Below are 18,694 nucleotides of genomic sequence, written 5' to 3' on the forward strand. Positions count from 1 at the left end.
AGGTTTAGTACTAATTAGCAAATGTTAAAGTCTCTCTAGTGACTGATAACCTCTAGAAACTCATCTCTGTGTTTCAAAAATATATATTTCATTTTTTCCCCATGAAAATAATCCCTTTCTGGATTAAATGGCTTAGATGTAGCACCACAACATTGAGTCCTCAAGCATGAGTACATCTTATAAAGTCTCTGCCTCTTTCTTCATTTACTCCTCCTGCCTTGCTGCACACAACTGTCTCATTTACTACTCTGTTCAATCACTGTATAACTGTTGTATGTTACACAATGGCAAGTTTTAATATTGAAGAAATTCTGCCACACATGTTCAAACCGATAACAGATTTTGAAAATGAATAATAATACTGAAAAGGGCAAACTGACAGGATGATTTGTTATGCATGAAACCCTGGAAGTCTGAATCAGTGCTTTTAAAATTGTTGTCAGTATACTGCAGTTTATAGGTGGAAATGCTCAGCAATGCTGTTGATTGCTTATTTCACTCATGTCGTCCAGGATTAAAAAAAAGTCATCTGAACATGTTAACAAGATCTAAAACTCAGAAGGAGGGCTTTAAATGCTTAAGGTAGTGTCTACAGATACGGACCCGGACCCGTAGCCTGTGGCCTACGGATACGGCACTTTCCCTAAATATTAATGAGCCGGCTGATGAACACGCTTCGTGATTGGCTGGTAATCCGACGTACATAAATATTAATGAGCCGGCGACGCTGATGAAGGCGCTTCCGTGATTCGAGGTGAATCTGCGGAATGAATGGCGGAACTAACAGCCAGCAAACTACAAGTATTTTTTTACCTTCAAAAGTAGCGACAGACTATTACATATTAACAACCTAAACAAAACCCTGACGTATTTTCTCCGTCTGTCAACACAGACACTGCACGTCAGTCACTTTAATGTTAGCGGACTCTGTTGAATGGCTAAGTTACATAACCACAAACAAATCTCACAATATCACAGTAAATCGAGTTTGTGGGTTTTTTAAATTCATGCCGAATTAAAGAGCTGCTTCTCACCATTCACGAGTGTTTGTTTCATATTCGACATCCGTAACTTTATCTTGTAAATTAGCGTCCGAAATTAAATGGGAACATTTGCAATGGAGTTCGTCAGCCGCTTCCACCACTGAACGCGGTAAACTAATTAATAGGAACTGGACTTCAAACAATTTAGACACGGCGTCTAAAAGCGTAAAAACTACATTGTCTACGTAAAGTGTGAGAGGAGACGGTGTATTTTTAGTTAAATTATACAATGTTCCCCGTCAAAGTCATTCATATAAACTGCCTGTAATGTGCAGCAATAACCATCGCCAGCTCTTCAGTGACCTTAACACGTCCGTACCTCTAGTACAGATGCTACGGGTACGGGTCCGTACCTCTAGCATCAACCAATGCTTAAATGATAAAGTAGGATTGGCAAAACAAACAAGAAGTACAACCTCCCAGAGCGGCTATGACTAAAAACTTTGTCTGTTTTGCTTCTTTGTAAACATTTCACTCTCTCGGTCCTGCAGGTCAGATCCATCACTACACACCCGCATGACCAAAGAAGCTCCGGCCAAACTGGAGTCACAGTCAAGCCAGCAGCAGAACAGAGCCACACGGATCCGGGTCCGCTCCATTTCAGGTAATACATACTCCGTTGCTCAGCAGGTAACACTTAGCCTTGGACCTCCTGCTGTCCTGAATTGAGAAAAAATGAGGTAGCTTTTCATAGCAGGATACAATCATTATATTCTCATACGGACAATCTATTATTTCTGCTGTCTACTTCTGATGCATGATTCTGATAGAGTACATTGTTACTCCATCTTGGTTTATTATGCATTAAAAGGATAATCAGATGTTACTACCTTGATTACTATATTTAATGTAAATGTGTATTTTAATGATTTGTGGCTTTGTCAGTGTGCCTGAATGGGTTCACCTGCTCTTGTTCTGCTCATTAAATTGCAGCCAGTGATTGCGTTTGTGTTTTTTTCGATGAATTTAAATACCTTCTCAGAGGAGCCTGCTGTTTTCTGATGGCTTTTCTCTGATTGTCTGACCTTATGTTCCAGGTGGTCATGCTCTCCGTGCTGGTCCTGCTCAGAGCCTCAGTCCTTTGGTGTCCCCCTCTGAGGGTGAGTTAGCTGCTCCACTCTCTCCCTCTTCCGGTCCCACTCTGGACAGTCTGGGTCCTCCCTCCTCCACTTCTGCCAACCCATCAGCTCCCCCACCTCTGAAAGACAACCCCAGCCTGGCTGAGTTTGTCCCAATGCTCACACAAGGCTGGGCTGAGATCTTCATACGTAGACCATCAGGTATGCCACCTTTGAACACATTTAATGACAATCAGGTTTCATGTTCAGTGGCTGGGTGGTCTTTATTTTCATTATTATTGTTTTAGGGATAGTTGGTACAAGACAGACCAGTGGTTATGTATGTTTTGGTTAGGTAACTGCATATTAGCTAAACAAAACATTTGTTGTTAATTTCTGAAGCTTGATTTTAAATTGATTTTACTCCTCTTGGGCAGCATTTTTCCTGTACATTTCATTGCAATATGAAAATCAATTTGCAGAGATTTGAAACCTGGAGAAAATCTCAATCCATTACAGTAAACATGTAGTGTGCCGCTCCCGTTTTACAAATCCTATAAAACTTCATTTTTTGTAAATATTTATTTCATTTCATTAGTTCATATTTTACATTTTTGTTGTCTATTTTTTTCATGTTCATCTCCAGTTCCTAATTTTAAAATCCTGAAAAATCCAAATCAGTTTTTTGTTTTTTTCCATTTTGAACTATTGTTACATCGTCTAAACACATAGTTTATGTCAGATGCTGCCAGATATTGAAAACTTTGGTTGTTCTGAAAAAAGGGTAAAAGCAATCACTCATAGTATGATTTATGACTCTTTTACAGCCCAAAAAAATAACCCAGGTGGACTGTATGACCCTCAGGTGTTAAAGGGTTATGTGCACACAGCCTGTATGTTACAATAGCAATAATATGCATGCTAGATTCTGATCTACTGCACATGTATGATAATTCGTTCTGTACGAGACAGTAGCATGATTTAAAAGTTTGTGTGGGTTACTGCATTTTAAAGTTGCCTTCTGTGTCTCAGTGTAACCTAAACTCTGCTAACATTTACACCTGTTTGCTTCTCTCCTGCTCTATGCTCACATAGAGCAGGAGAGTACAGCTTAGTTCCCAGTAAATCTATTCTCGTTTATCATATTTTTCTGTTTCTGTTATCAGACATCGAACAAGTGTAAAATAGATACTGAATTGCTGCCCATTAAGACTACATGTTACCCAGAAGTTCACTTCATAGAATTTTCCAAACTGCTGTCCTGCACCGCTAAAATTTAAATGTTATAACCGCCTTGTTTTCGTGGAAACTCACCAAACTTAAGTTAAAAACAACCACTGTTCAGTGAATTTTGCAATATTTCCATCTAAAGTGATCACTCGGATAGAAAGTTAGAAGCAACAGTCCTGTTTTCAGAGGCTTCACTGTTGGTTTTTGTTGCTCTACATTTACAGGCAACACTAGCTGGCTGATGTGTTTGGAGAACCCACCCAGCCCCTTCTCCTCTGAGCTCGGCAACATGCCGCTGCAGGAGCTCTCCACTGTCCTGATGGCGATGGAGGGAGTGAAGGAGCCTCCTGCTCAGACAGCCAGTGCTCCTGCCAGCACAACTGCACCTGCCCCAGCACCTATTTCTGAGCCCTTAATCCAAACACACAGCAACATCGGAGGGAAGACACACCCGATGCAGCGCTCCAATACTGGTGGGTGGAAGTCTGAAGAGTCTGAGAAAGCTAGAAATATCAGAAATGTAGGGTTGTTGTTTTATCTGTAAAATAATCACAGCAGCACATCCAGTACAGCAAAATGGAAAGTCCTTATCGACTAGTTCATGTATTGTTACGCATGAATGCATCCCTCCGCCTGACTGCCTGTTCCTGGTCTTTCTTAATTACATGACCTAAATGGCAAATTGCCTGTAAGTTCTTTATTTAAACCTGAAAGTGATCAATAGGCCACCTTGGATTCGCTCAGGTCAGTGATTGTTAAATATCACTGCTTTGACAGGTGCTTGTTTATAAGTCACATGTTCTTGTTTTGCAGAAACCTTCTTTTCAGTGGTACCCACTGTCCTGTGTTTTATATCCATTTCTCTCTTGCTCTGGGGCTCAATTCCCTCCTGTCACTCATGTTCACATTTTTTTCTCATAAACTCATTTTTTTCTCCACTCTTTTTTTTTTTTTTTTTCTTTTCTCATTACCTCTGAGACTGTTCCCCTTGTTCTGATTTGGTTTCTTTTCATGTTTCGTCATCCTCACCGTGATGCTGGTTTGTGGTTGGCTGCGATGGGTTTTGTGGCTTCATGTGCCACCGACCTGTCTTCTGGCATCACGCTTGCAGTGGGCTGCTCTCTCTGGTCTCTGGGTCTGGGCACTGCCCCCCCAGGCCCTGCGGCCCCTGGCAGGTTGCACAGGAGCATTTCATGGGCAGGTACCGTCCACCACATGTGTGACCCCACACCTCCCCCTCCAGAAAACTCCTGGTGTAGTATATTTCTTCTCACTTGTACAATAAAGCGGTCTGCAAGCACGAACTACAGGTGGGTTTCAGTAAAGTGGCTTCTACTGGGAGTTAAAAAATGTTGGCAGAGAAAGCTGTAAATTATCTCTCATTTGCAATTAAAAGGATGAGATCAAAGACCAAAGTATTGTATTCCCATGTAATGTTTATTGGGAAACATGTTTTTTCACTACAGGTAGATTATTTCAGTATGTTCACTGTATAGCCAAGAGATGGTCAACGTAGCATTGACTAAAAACGGGGGATAATGTGTACAAGCACCTCTCAATTTGAGCATTTATGTCCGTCCAAAAACTGATGCATAAACAATAATTTATGGCTTCATGCGTCTTATGGTTCCTGACTTTTCATGGCCAGGATTCTAGGCTTTTCTGGGTTAATTTCTGTTAATTTCTTTCTATTTAGCAACTGGAGCAGAGACCTTCTGAAGTGTTGTCATCATTGTAACATCACATTGAATTTCCCTTCGGGGATGAATGAAGTGATTCTATTCTGTGAGGATGCAAAACAACCTTTATGCTAAGCAAAGTTATCTGACCCCAGAAGTAACTTTTAATTTACCAAATATTCATGAGAGTGGACTCAGTTTTTTCAACAAACTTATGACAAGACAGCAAACGCATGTTTCCCAACATGTTTAAACTAGTCTTTTAATAGTAAATGGGAGATGATGTGGAGGAGCTTTCTTTTTCGTTTTGCCCCCCTTTCCTCCACAACTGTCACACAGAACTCAGTTGTGCAAAAGACCTGCTTTTTTATGCTCAGAGATTGTGCAAGTTAAGAACTTCGGCATTTCTACTTTAATCATCAGTCTATTATTAACATGGGAGGGACGGTCCTCAAAGAGTGATGATGAAAATGTCCATGCGCTCGGATCAGTCACACCTTTAGATAGATTGTGATTTATTCATTTTTGACTCCTTTTGTGATTTGTTCTTCCATCCTAATCATCTTCTCTAACTCCTGTGTTTCTGAAATATACTGCCAGGTCGACCTTTAACCTCTGAACCTCTGATGTTGTCAACAGGAAAGCCCAGACCTCAGCTACAGAACACGCACTTCCTTGCTTTACTGGCAGACCAGTAGGGCGATGAAGAAATTTTCAGAGCTGCAGTTTTGAGGGCAAATGCCAACATTTCTGATTGTGTTTTTCTTCTCCTTTGGGTGTCAAGACAGTCTTCTTTGGGGGATACAGGACTGGAGGGCCTGGTCTGGGCTGCTGTTGCAGTAGCTGCAATGTGTTTGGGCTGAAATAACCAACAAGCCAACCAAAGCAATGCATGTGTCTTGATGGAAATTAAGTAGATGAGCCCATAATGGCTTGATGCTGTCTGCTGCATCCGTCTGTGTCTCTGAACTGAGTGTTTGTAGGTTGGAATCACCGTAGGTCATGATTTGCACATGGCTGTGTTTGCCCGACTGCCCTCAAGTTTGTTGATCAGCGTGGATGCATATGTTTAAGTTTTGTGTTAGATTGATTAGTTAAACTTGTATATTTAACTGGAATGTGGAGAAGGTCAGGGTGAAGTGGTGATGTCAAAATAACAACTGATGAAATCTTTAATGTTTGTCAGAATCTCACGTATTCATATATTTGTGTCTCTAATTGTATAACTAACAGTGGATGATGTGACTATGTGTATGTACTTTAGATGTTTTTTTTGCGTGTATGTCCACCTATAACCCACTTGGTTGTTACTGTATCCTGCTGTAGACTCTGTGGTGGTCCTGGAGGAGGGCTCAGGGGTCACCACAGCACACACCCCTCCTGATTGGCTGGAGAGTGAAGAGTTTGAGGCAATGCCTTCGGATCCCATTGTCATATCTGCTGACAAGTTCACAAAGACTCCCCCTCCTGGAACACTAAGCAGGGTAGGTAGCTGGTGCATGTGCATAAAACGACACTGACTTGAACGGATAACCCCATTCAACAAGTAAATCTGCATGTCGACATCATGAATCCACGTGAAACGAGTTACCACAGAAAAATCTTTTTTTGAGACTTCACAAAGATGGAAAAAACACAGGAAGATCCAACTACAAAGCAGTCGAACAACAGTTGCAACAGTAATCAGAAGGTGCAGAAGGAGCCCTAGTACCCCTAATCAGAGCCAGAGTGGCATCCTCCTCGAGTTTCAGTGCTGACAATAGTCAGCTCTGGAAAACAGACAAGTGCTTTAGACTTAGCACAGGGGTTATTGATTAAAATCACGTTGTTTGACAGCACAGACAGTATGATGGACTCCTCTATAGACAGCATATGAGAACAAAAAAGTCTGTTTGCTCTTTTGCATTAAACATCAAGTATAAACTTTTCCAAAGTGCGTGAAAGGAACCCTGATGAGTATTGGGAACACATCGTTTCGTCAAATGAGACCAAGATAAATGAGTTTGGCCCAGATGGGGTTTAGCACATTTGCCGTGAATCTGGCCAGGGAAGCACAGAATTGAATTTCTGATGATATAGAACAGCAGAAGTGCAAAAACTGTTAGGCAGGTGACATTTATATGATTGTGGATATGCCAAAAATACTGACTGACGAGATGACTCACAGTTTGAAAAAGCTTGTAAGGAGAGCAGTATTCCAGCATGATTATGATCTAAAGCACAGTGCTAAAATCACACAAGTTTCCTGTGTGGAAATAAATGAAAACTGTGACCTGGCCAATTATAGCACCTGGCTTAAAGATAATAGAACATGCTTAGGGTATTTTAAAGAGAAAGACAGACCAACACTTTCCTTCCAGCGAAGAGCAGCTGAGGAAAACTGTCTGAAGAATGGCAGAATATTTTTTCAGAAATGTGGTGTCCTCTCTGCCAAGGAGATGAGTCTTAGATCAAAAATAAGGCTAAGACGTGCAAAGTTCTGAAAAAATACAAGATTTTAATCTCAGGAATGAAAAGTATACTTAATTTTGTTACACTCATTTCCTACTGTGGGGCCTGTATTTTAAAGATAGTTAATCCAATCTGTTAGACTTTAATTTTACACTGCTTGGAAGTAACGCAGTTACTGTAAGATTTAACAGTTTAGAATAATGCGGCATTAAAGTAATATTGCACAGGGGTGTATTCACTTTTGCTGAATACTGTAGTTCACATTGCTTGTTTGCAGCTTTACTGTCTGTGCCAACACTTAAAAGCTGATTATATTATGCTAATGTTTATCAGAGCATCTGCACCACCTGTGCTGTTTCATTACCATTTGATAGATATTCAGTGTTGCCTGCACTCCTTTTAAATGGGTCTTCCCTGCCTGTGTTGTAACAAGTGGCACTTACTTAGCAGTGTTTGTATTCTGGTTCTACAGAACTGGAGTGTAGTATTTTTTAGCTATTAGATATACTGCTAAAACATGCTAAAGCTTTTATCTTTACCTTTCAGTCCTCCTCTACCTCCAGTCAAGATGATGAAAAGTCGACTCTAGAAGAAGTGAGTGAAGGAGCGATTCCTATTGATCAGCCCAGTCTAGGACCCTCCACTCCAGGCAGTCAGGGGCCTGAACTTCCCTTCCAGACCCACACTCAGTCCCAGGGTCATGGACTCAACAAGTCCAGCTCCTCACCAGAGCTCCAAACTTTACCTGAAGCTTTCACCAAGGCTGCCATGGAGTCTGAGTCTGTGCTGGGAGACACATCACGACCCCGAGCGCCATCAGACGGCAAACCTCAGCTCCAGCAGCCTCATTTTGACAAAGACAAGGTGGAGGGAAGTAGAGGAGGAGATATTAATGGACTGGCAGGGCAAAATCAAGCAGTTGAAGGTCCAGGTGCTGTACCATCTCAGAGTGGAGCTGGGGTGATGAGGTTGTCTTTCCCAGCAGCACCAGCACCGCCCGGACCCATCTCCCCCAGTGGAGGCCACCGACCCCGGGGTCACACCATCTCAGTGTCAGCCCCTTCCTCCAGGAGGGAGAGAAGGACAGAAAGGGACTCTTACCACAGTCGACCTGGACCCAGCAACGCAGAGAAAATCTCTGGACTTAGTCCCAGGTACTAGATAGTTTACAGAAGGAACTATCACAGCTTCTGTGGTCTGTCTCTGCCAGATGGTGCAATGTATCAAGTGAAGCCAGTAAGCTCATCTTAGCTTTGTTTGGCAAAATTCAAAGTGACAGCCTGGAAGTGAAGAAATTTTTAATGATGTTCTGCAACCAAATGATACCAGATTGAAAGATTTCAGATAGACATTACCAGTTTTACTCTGTATTACATCATTTATTACAAGAGTGTCACATTTCCACAAGAGTGGAAAGCAATCCTGGATTTAATTTTTTTTTTAATACTTATATCTATTTTGACATCATGTAAATATCTATTAATGCATTTATTTTAAGTCAGTGTATTTTAAAGGCCATGTCTCTCTCCGTTTGTCTGCTCTAGTTTCGTCTTCCTCCAGCTCTACCATTCTCCTTTCTTTGGGAATGAAGCCAACAAGCCGCTGCTGCTGCCCAAAACTCAGGTGAGGTGACTTGTCTGGTTGTCGGAGAATCTGATCCAGTGCCATGTAAACAGCTTTACATTGTGTTTTCTCTGTGGTAGGTGATAGATCGTGCTGTGAAGGTTCTAGACCAGATGCCTCCTTATGACACCCATAAGATTGGAGTCGTGTTTGTAGGAGCTGGTCAGGTGAGAATATAAGGGCCCTGATTGCAATTTAAATTGATAATCATGGTCATGTAATTGCTGAATGCTCTGACTTCACGCTTTGATCTTCTTCAGGTTAACAATGAGGTCGCCATCCTGTCGAATGAGTACGGCTCGAACCGCTACGCCGCCTTGCTCACAGGCCTCGGTAAATTAATCCACTTGAAAGACTGTGACCCCGACCAGATCTTCCTCGGAGGACTGGACCAGTACGGAGATGACGGAGAGTTCACCTACTGCTGGCATGATGACATCATGCAAGGTTAGAGTGTCCATGACTGGATTGAAGGAATCACATTTATGGTCCTTTGTTTTGCACAGCCAGTCTGCTACGTGTTCTAAATAAGATCGTGTCTCTGCAGCCATCTTCCACATCGCCACACTGATGCCAAACAGGGAGAGCGACAAGGGCTGCTGCAACAAAAAACGGCACATTGGCAATGATTTTGTCATGGTGGTGTACAATGACTCCGGAGAGGACTACAAACTAGGCACGATCAAGGTAGACGCACACTCACGCGTGTCTAAGAATCTGAACTCTGCAGTGTACGTTTTCCTTCAGTGCATCGTCTTTTCTTATTCCCTCGTTCAGGGTCAGTTCAACTTTGTCGAAGTCATTATAAAACCACTGGATTATGAATGTAACCTCGTCACCCTTCAGTGCCGCAAAGGTGAGCTAATCTCCGTGTTTCTTTTCTCATCATGTTCCTGTTACAGTCAGTTATGTTTTATTTTTATTCCTCCTTTTCAGACCTTGAGGGGTTAGTAGACACAACGGTGGTGAAAATTGTTTCAGACCGCAACCTTCCGCTGTTAGTCAGGCAGATGGCTCTGCATGCAAATGTAAGTTTTCACCTCATTTCTTTTTCTTGCGTGTTGTCAGACAAACTTAGACATATTTGACCTTTCTTTGTCTCCCCCCAGATGGCTTCTTTGGTGCATCAGTACAGAGCTAATCCCTCTGATGCATATGCCTCTAAGTGGCTTGCAAGATTACGACACATAAAGAGGATCAGGACCCGAGTAAGACCAACAGCAATTCTTCTTAATCACTGCTTTCACTGACTCATATTCTTGATTTCAACTGAACTTGATCCATCTCCCCTTCTCTGTTTTGCTTCAGGCCCAGGAAGATATCCAGTCTCGATCAACTCCTGGCATCTCGTTGACCCAAGGACACACTCAGCAGAACAAGTCGTTTCAGCAGAGCACTCCAGCGCCAAACCCAGAAGCCTCGGGGCAGAGGAAAAGACTTGTATCAACAGTCGACGATTTCACAGATTTTGTTTGATTACATTACTTGTCCTGGCAGACACACTTGCATACACATGAACACTGACAGGGTGTGTTTGTGTGTAAATATGTGAATGGAATAAAAAATGACCATGAAGAAGGTTTGAAATGTGGGGTTGTGCTCTTTCTCATTCGCTGAAGAAGAAATCGGAGCCCAAGTGTACCTCTTACCCTTGCTATGTTTGAATGTAATTGCTATTGCTGTAATAATGTATCAGACGCAACGTAAAAGCTTTTCAGTTCAATTCAGTTATATTTACCCTGTGCTTCTTCCTAATAGTTAGAGCGGGTAATCATCTGAATCTGCAGCTCCCCTCAGCAGCTTCATTCAGCCATTTACTGAAAAGGCATCACAAATGATCACTCTGGCCCCATGGACAACAGTGATGCCACATTTAGTTATCCTGTTTTATGGTATTTATACATTTTTGTGAATATTTCACCAAGATAATTAGCTACAGGTCAAGTTAATATAATGCCAAAAAGGCAAACAAACGTGGCCTATTTCATCAGAAATCATCAGGGGCTTTTGTGTGACTGTCTCTAATTTGCTTGAAACTTTTAATTTATAAACTGGATATTTAACATCTGTGAAATTTCAGCTTGATACAGGAAATACTCTGAGACAACATATTTTGAAACAGGCCCTGTGCAGTCATCCTCCATCAAATCATCCCATCCGTCTTCACAATCCTCACTTGTGACTTAGAGGTTTTTCTGATTTAACAGGCTGTTCTGAATATTCTGTCAATTTTCTTGAGCAGCCTTTTGAAAGTAGTTACATAAATGTCAACCATTCATCGCTGTTATAAATTTACCTTTGAGTGCAAAAGTAAATGACTTTCACACAGAAAACTAACTGTAAAAAAGTGTTCCACTCCGAGAAATGGGTAAAGTGTAGAATGCACACATATATTGCCAGTCAAAGGTTTGGACACACTTTGTCATTCAAATGAATAAGAAAATGTGTACACACTTTTGAGTTGTGTACTTGCCTTCAAATAGTTCACTGAGCAGAAAGCAGAATTTTTGCATTAGAATATGATTCTTAAACAAAAAAACATGGTGTACATCTGTGTGAGACCTGTACCACAGTTTACCTGAAATGTAGATATTTGGTTACATCCTTCTGCTTATTGAGATTAATATCCAATAGAGATTTGTTACACTTGGAGTCACTCTTTGCCACATGTGTCTTCCAGATGCATAAGTTGGTAGCTTCGCATAGTCCAGGTGTGAATGTCGCATACAATAAATGATGCCAGTAGACCAGTGCTATCTCTAAGGCACTCTCGCATCTATGGGGGTGCAGCTGCAGTACTGTGCAAAGTGGTCTGGAGAATAATTTCTGGCATATGAGAGGAAAAACAAGAAAAATCTTTAAAAGAAAAGCTGCTGAAATACAACTACACTGGCATTGCCTAATGTCCTAAATACTGAAGCAGGGCAGCCGCGGCTCTTTTCCCACCTAAAACATTTTACTTGGTGTCCAGGCCTTTCTTTTGTTACTTCTTTAAGTCCCCATATAACACGTTCGTGTAACGCATGCCAAGTAGCTGGTTTGGCCTCAAACCCAAAGACTGAGCAGCTTCCTCTTTGTATGCCATGATTCCCTTGTTGATTGGAGCCGCATCTGCTTAACTAGAAAACCTTATATCACTGCACAGAAACACAAATGTTTTTCACCATTCCTTTACTGGTGATGCCCTTTGGAAATTTTGCAGATTTTAGGAAAACCAAAAAATAAACAAATAGAACAGAAAGAAAGCATAGCTGTGATCAAGTAGCTGTATGTAAACAGGAAAGACCCCCAAGGAAATCCACAAAGACATAGTCAACACACTTGGTAAGGCCTCCCCTGCTGATTTAAAGTGGACACCCAAAATCCGTGACTGCGGACAAACTATAACGTTTTTGTCTATTTTCAGACGACTTACTAAACTCTGACGTTTGTTTTCATTGCCGGACAAAAAATGTTTTTTTTTTGTCCATTTTCGGACGGCATGCTAAACTATGACATTTTTTGTCCATTTTCAGGAGACATACTAAACTGACATCTTTTGTCCATTTTCGGACGACATACTAAACTATGAAGATTGTTTTAATTGTCGGAAAATAATGGCATTTTTTGTCCATTTTCGGACGACATACTAAACTGACGTTTTTTGTCCATTTTCGGACGACATACTAAACTATGACGTTTTTTGTTCATTTTTGAACGACATATGAACCTATGATGTATTTTGTCCATTTTCGGACGACATACTAAACTATGACGTTTTTGTCCATTTTCGGACGACATACTAAACTATGATGTTTTTTGTCCATTTTCGGCCGACATACTAAACTATGACGTTTTTTTGTTCATTTTTGAACGACATATGAAACTATGACATTTTTTGTCCATTTTCGGACGACATACTAAACTATAACATTTTTGTCTATTTTCAGGAGACATACTAAACTGACATCTTTTGTCCATTTTCGGACGACATACTAAACTATGAAGATTGTTTTAATTGTCGGAAAATAATGGCATTTTTTGTCCATTTTCGGACGACATACTAAACTGACGTTTTTTGTCCATTTTCGGACGACATACTAAACTATGACGTTTTTTGTTCATTTTTGAACGACATATGAACCTATGATGTTTTTTGTCCATTTTCGGACGACATACTAAACTATGACGTTTTTGTCCATTTTCGGACGACATACTAAACTATGATGTTTTTTGTCCATTTTCGGCCGACATACTAAACTATGACGTTTTTTTGTTCATTTTTGAACGACATATGAAACTATGACATTTTTGTCCATTTTCGGACGACATACTAAACTATGACATTTTTGTCTATTTTCAGGAGACATACTAAACTGACATCTTTTGTCCATTTTCGGACGACATACTAAACTATGAAGATTGTTTTAATTGTCGGAAAATAATGGCAGTTTTTGTCCATTTTCGGACGACATACTAAACTGACGTTTTTTGTCCATTTTCGGACGACATACTAAACTATGACGTTTTTGTCCATTTTCGGATGACATACTAAACTTTGTCGTTTTTTGTCCATTTTCGGATGACATACTAAACTATGACATCTTTTGCCCATTTTCGGACGACATACTAAACTATGAAGATTGTTTAAATTGTCGGACAAATAATGGCATTTTTTGTCCATTTTCGGACGACATACGAAACTATGACGTTTTTTTGTCCATTTTCGGACAACATACTAAACTATGACGTTTTTTTGTCCATTTTCGGACGACATGCTAAACTATGAAGATTGTTTAAATTGTCGGACAAATAATGGCATTTTTTGTCCATTTTCGGACGACATACTAAACTATGACGTTTTTTTGTCCATTTTCGGACGACATACTAAACTGACGTTTTTTTGTCCATTTTCGGACGACATACTAAACTATGACGTTTTTGTCCATTTTCAGACGACATACTAAACTATGACGTTTTTGTCCATTTTCGGATGACATACTAAACTGACATTTTTTGTCCATTTTCAGACGAGATACTAAACTATGACGTTTTTTGTTCATTTTTGAACAACATACCAAACTATGACGTTTTTTGTCCATTTTCGGACGACATACAAAACTGACGTTTTTTGTTCATTTTTGAACGACATATGAAACTATGACATTTTCTGTCCATTTTCGGACGACATACTAGACTATGACGTTTTTGTCTATTTTCAGGAGACATACTAAACTGACATCTTTTGTCCATTTTCGGACAACATACTAAACTATGACATTTTTTGTTAATATTAATTTTTAGGCCTATTTTCATCTTTTATTTGATAGTTGAAGTAGGAGAGAGACAGGAAATGGGGGAGAAGAGTGTGGGAAAGATATGCAGCAAATGGGCACGAGTGGGAATCGAACCCGGGTCACTGCATTGGAGACCAGCCCCTATATGTGGTTCACCTGCTTAACCCACTGAGCTATACAGGTGCACCGTTTGTTGTTCATTTTCAGACGACATATGAAACTATGACGTCTGTTTTGAATGTTGGGACAAAAAATGGCATTTTTTGTCCATTTTCAGACGACATACTAAACGATGACGTTTTTTTTGTCCATTTTCGGGCAACATACTAAACTATGATGTTTTTGTCCATTTTTGGACGACATACTAAACGATGACGTTTTTTTTGTCCATTTTCGGACGACATACTAAACTATGACTTTTTTTGTCCATTTTCGGACGACATACTAAACTATGACGTTTTTGTCTGTTTTCAGGAGACATACTAAACTGACATCTTTTGTCTATTTTCGGACAACATACTAAACTGACATTTTTTGTCCATTTTCGGACGACATACTAAACTATGACTTTTTTTGTCCATTTTCGGACGACATACTAAACTATGACGTTTTTGTCTATTTTCAGGAGACATACTAAACTGACATCTTTTGTCCATTTTCGGACAACATACTAAACTATGACATTTTTTGTTAATATTAATTTTTAGGCCTATTTTCATCTTTTATTTGATAGTTGAAGTAAGAGAGACACAGGAAATGGGGGAGAAGAGTGTGGGAAAGACATGCAGCAAATGGGCATGAGCGGGACTCGAACCCAGGTTGCTGCGTCAGAGACCAGCCCCTATATGTGGTTCACCTGCTTAACCCACTGAGCTATACAGGTGCACCGTTTGTTGTTCATTTTTGGACGACATACGAAACTATGACGTCTGTTTTGAATGTTGGGACAAAAAATGGCATTTTTCCATTTTCAGACGACATAGTAAACTATGACGTTTTTTGTTCATTTTTGAACAACATACGAACCTATGATGTTTTTTGTCCATTTTCGGACAACATACTAAACTGACATTTTTTGTCCATTTTCGGATGACATACTAAACTATGACGTTTGTTTTCATTGTCGGACAAAAAATGGTGTTTTTTGTCCATTTTCGGACGACATACTAAACTGACGTTTTTGTCTATTTTCAGGAGACATACTAAACTGAGATCTTTTGTCCATTTTCGGACAACATACTAAACTATGACATTTTTTGTTAATATTAATTTTTAGGCCTATTTTCATCTTTTATTTGATAGTTGAAGTAGGAGAGAGACAGGAAATGGGGGAGAAGAGTGTGGGAAAGATATGCAGCAAATGGGCACGAGCAGGAATCGAACCCGGGTCACTGCATTGGAGACCAGCCCCTATATGTGGTTCACCTGCTTAACCCACTGAGCTATACAGGCGTATTGTTTGTTGTTCATTTTTGGACGACATACGAAACTATGACGTCTGTTTTGAATGTTGGGACAAAAAATGGCATTTTTCCATTTTCAGACGATATAGTAAACTATGACGTTTTTTGTTCATTTTTGAACAACATACGAACCTATGATGTTTTTTGTCCATTTTCGGACAACATACTAAACTGACATTTTTTGTCCATTTTCGGATGACATACTAAACTATGACGTTTGTTTTCATTGTCGGACAAAAAATGGTGTTTTTTGTCCATTTTCGGACGACATACTAAACTGACGTTTTTGTCTATTTTCAGGAGACATACTAAACTGAGATCTTTTGTCCATTTTCGGACAACATACTAAACTATGACATTTTTTGTTAATATTAATTTTTAGGCCTATTTTCATCTTTTATTTGATAGTTGAAGTAGGAGAGAGACAGGAAATGGGGGAGAAGAGTGTGGGAAAGATATGCAGCAAATGGGCACGAGCAGGAATTGAACCCGGGTCACTGCATTGGAGACCAGCCCCTATATGTGGTTCACCTGCTTAACCCACTGAGCTATACAGGCGTATTGTTTGTTGTTCATTTTTGGACGACATACGAAAGTATGACGTTTGTTTTGATTGTTTATTTTCAGATGACATACTAAACTATGACGTTTTTTGTTCATTTTTGAACGACATATGAAACTATGACATTTTCTGTCCATTTTCGGACGATATACTAAGCTATGACGTTTTTGTCTATTTTCAGGAGACATACTAAACTGACATCTTTTGTCCATTTTCGGACAACATACTAAACTATGACATTTTTTGTTAATATTAATTTTTAGGCCTATTTTCATCTTTTATTTGATAGTTGAAGTAGGAGAGAGACAGGAAATGGGGGAGAAGAGTGTGGGAAAGATATGCAGCAAATGGGCACGAGCAGGAATCGAACCCGGGTCACTGCGTCGGAGACCAGCCCCTATATGTGGTTCACCTGCTTAACCCACTGAGCTATACAGGCGTATTGTTTGTTGTTTATTTTTGGACGACATACGAAAGTATGACGTTTGTTTTGATTGTTTATTTTCAGATGACATACTAAACTATGATATTTTTTGTTCATTTTTGAACGACATATGAACCTATGATGTTTTTGTCTATTTTCAGGAGACACACTAAACTGACATCTTTTGTCCATTTTCGGACGACATACTAAAGTGACGTTTTTTGTCCATTTTCAGACGACATACTAAACTGTGACGTTTTGTCCATTTTCAGATGACATACTAAACTATGACGTTTTTTATCCATTTTCGGACGACATATTAAACTATGACGTTTTTTTGTCCATTTTGGATGACATATTAAACTATGACTTTTTTTGTCCATTTTGGATGACATACTAAACTATGACGTTTTTGTCCATTTTCGGATGACATACTAAACTATGACATTTTTTGTCCATTTTCGGACGACATACTAAACTATGAGGTTTTTGTCCATTTTTGGACAACAAACTAAACTATGAGGTTTTTTTGTCCATTTTCAGACAACATACTAAACTGACATTTTTTGTCCATTTTCCAACGACATACTAAACTACGACTTTTTTTGTTCATTTTTGAACAACATACCAAACTATTTTTTTAGTCCATTTTTGGACAACATACTAAGCTATGACATTTTTGTCCATTTTCGGACGACATACTAAACTAAGACGTTTTCGTCTATTTTCAGACAACATACCAAACTATGACATTTTTTGTCCATTTTTGGACGACATACTAAACTATGACGTTTGTTTTCATTGTCGGACAAAAAAATGGCGTTTTTTGTCCATTTTCGGACGACATACTAAACTATGACATTTTTTGTTCATTTTTGAACAACATACCAAACTATTTTTTTAGTCCATTTTTGGACGACATACTAAACTATGACATTTTTGTCCATTTTCGGGCGACATACTAAACTATGACGTTTTTGTCTATTTTCAGGAGACATACTAAACTGACATCTTTTGTCCATTTTCGGACAACATACTAAACTATGACATTTTTTGTTAATATTAATTTTTAGGCCTATTTTCATCTTTTATTTGATAGTTGAAGTAAGAGAGACACAGGAAATGGGGGAGAAGAGTGTGGGAAAGACATGCAGCAAATGGGCATGAGCGGGACTCGAACCCAGGTTGCTGCGTCAGAGACCAGCCCCTATATGTGGTTCACCTGCTTAACCCACTGAGCTATACAGGTGCACCGTTTGTTGTTCATTTTTGGACGACATACGAAACTATGACGTCTGTTTTGAATGTTGGGACAAAAAATGGCATTTTTCCATTTTCAGACGACATAGTAAACTATGACGTTTTTTGTTCATTTTTGAACAACATACGAACCTATGATGTTTTTTGTCCATTTTCGGACAACATACTAAACTGACATTTTTTGTCCATTTTCGGATGACATACTAAACTATGACTTTTTTTGTCCATTTTCGGACGACATACTAAACTATGACGTTTGTTTTCATTGTCGGACAAAAAATGGTGTTTTTTGTCCATTTTCGGACGACATACTAAACTGACGTTTTTGTCCATTTTCGGATGACATACTAAACTATGACATTTTTTGTCCATTTTCGAACGACATACTAAACTACGACTTTTTTTGTTCATTTTTGAACAACATACCAAACTATTTTTTTAGTCCATTTTTGGACAACATACTAAGCTATGACATTTTTGTCCATTTTCGGACGACATACTAAACTAAGACGTTTTCGTCTATTTTCAGACAACATACCAAACTATGACATTTTTTGTCCATTTTTGGACGACATACTAAACTATGACGTTTGTTTTCATTGTCGGACAAAAAAATGGCGTTTTT

The 18,694-nt window shown here is 39.5% G+C and overlaps 1 protein-coding gene across 3 annotated transcripts in view; it reads left to right on the plus strand.

Annotated features, from left to right (window-relative positions):
- Window positions 1-10,664, plus strand: part of tsc2 (TSC complex subunit 2) — a 34,923-nt gene extending 24,259 nt beyond the window's left edge. For all 3 annotated transcript variants that reach the window (XM_022208205.2, XM_022208196.2, XM_022208212.2), the window contains 13 exons: window positions 1,535-1,647; window positions 2,081-2,323; window positions 3,556-3,804; window positions 6,337-6,494; window positions 8,008-8,615; window positions 9,006-9,084; window positions 9,165-9,251; window positions 9,345-9,531; window positions 9,632-9,771; window positions 9,862-9,940; window positions 10,021-10,112; window positions 10,194-10,292; window positions 10,393-10,664. In XM_022208205.2, the coding sequence (XP_022063897.2) occupies window positions 1,535-1,647; window positions 2,081-2,323; window positions 3,556-3,804; window positions 6,337-6,494; window positions 8,008-8,615; window positions 9,006-9,084; window positions 9,165-9,251; window positions 9,345-9,531; window positions 9,632-9,771; window positions 9,862-9,940; window positions 10,021-10,112; window positions 10,194-10,292; window positions 10,393-10,560 (2,302 nt within the window). In that variant the 3' untranslated portion in view covers window positions 10,561-10,664. The remainder of the gene's footprint in view (window positions 1-1,534; window positions 1,648-2,080; window positions 2,324-3,555; window positions 3,805-6,336; window positions 6,495-8,007; window positions 8,616-9,005; window positions 9,085-9,164; window positions 9,252-9,344; window positions 9,532-9,631; window positions 9,772-9,861; window positions 9,941-10,020; window positions 10,113-10,193; window positions 10,293-10,392) is intronic.
- The last annotated feature ends 8,030 nt before the right edge of the window (window positions 10,665-18,694 follow it).

The sequence above is a fragment of the Acanthochromis polyacanthus genome, chromosome 3, assembly GCF_021347895.1.
Source record: "Acanthochromis polyacanthus isolate Apoly-LR-REF ecotype Palm Island chromosome 3, KAUST_Apoly_ChrSc, whole genome shotgun sequence".
NCBI classification, from domain to species: Eukaryota; Metazoa; Chordata; class Actinopteri; family Pomacentridae; genus Acanthochromis; species Acanthochromis polyacanthus.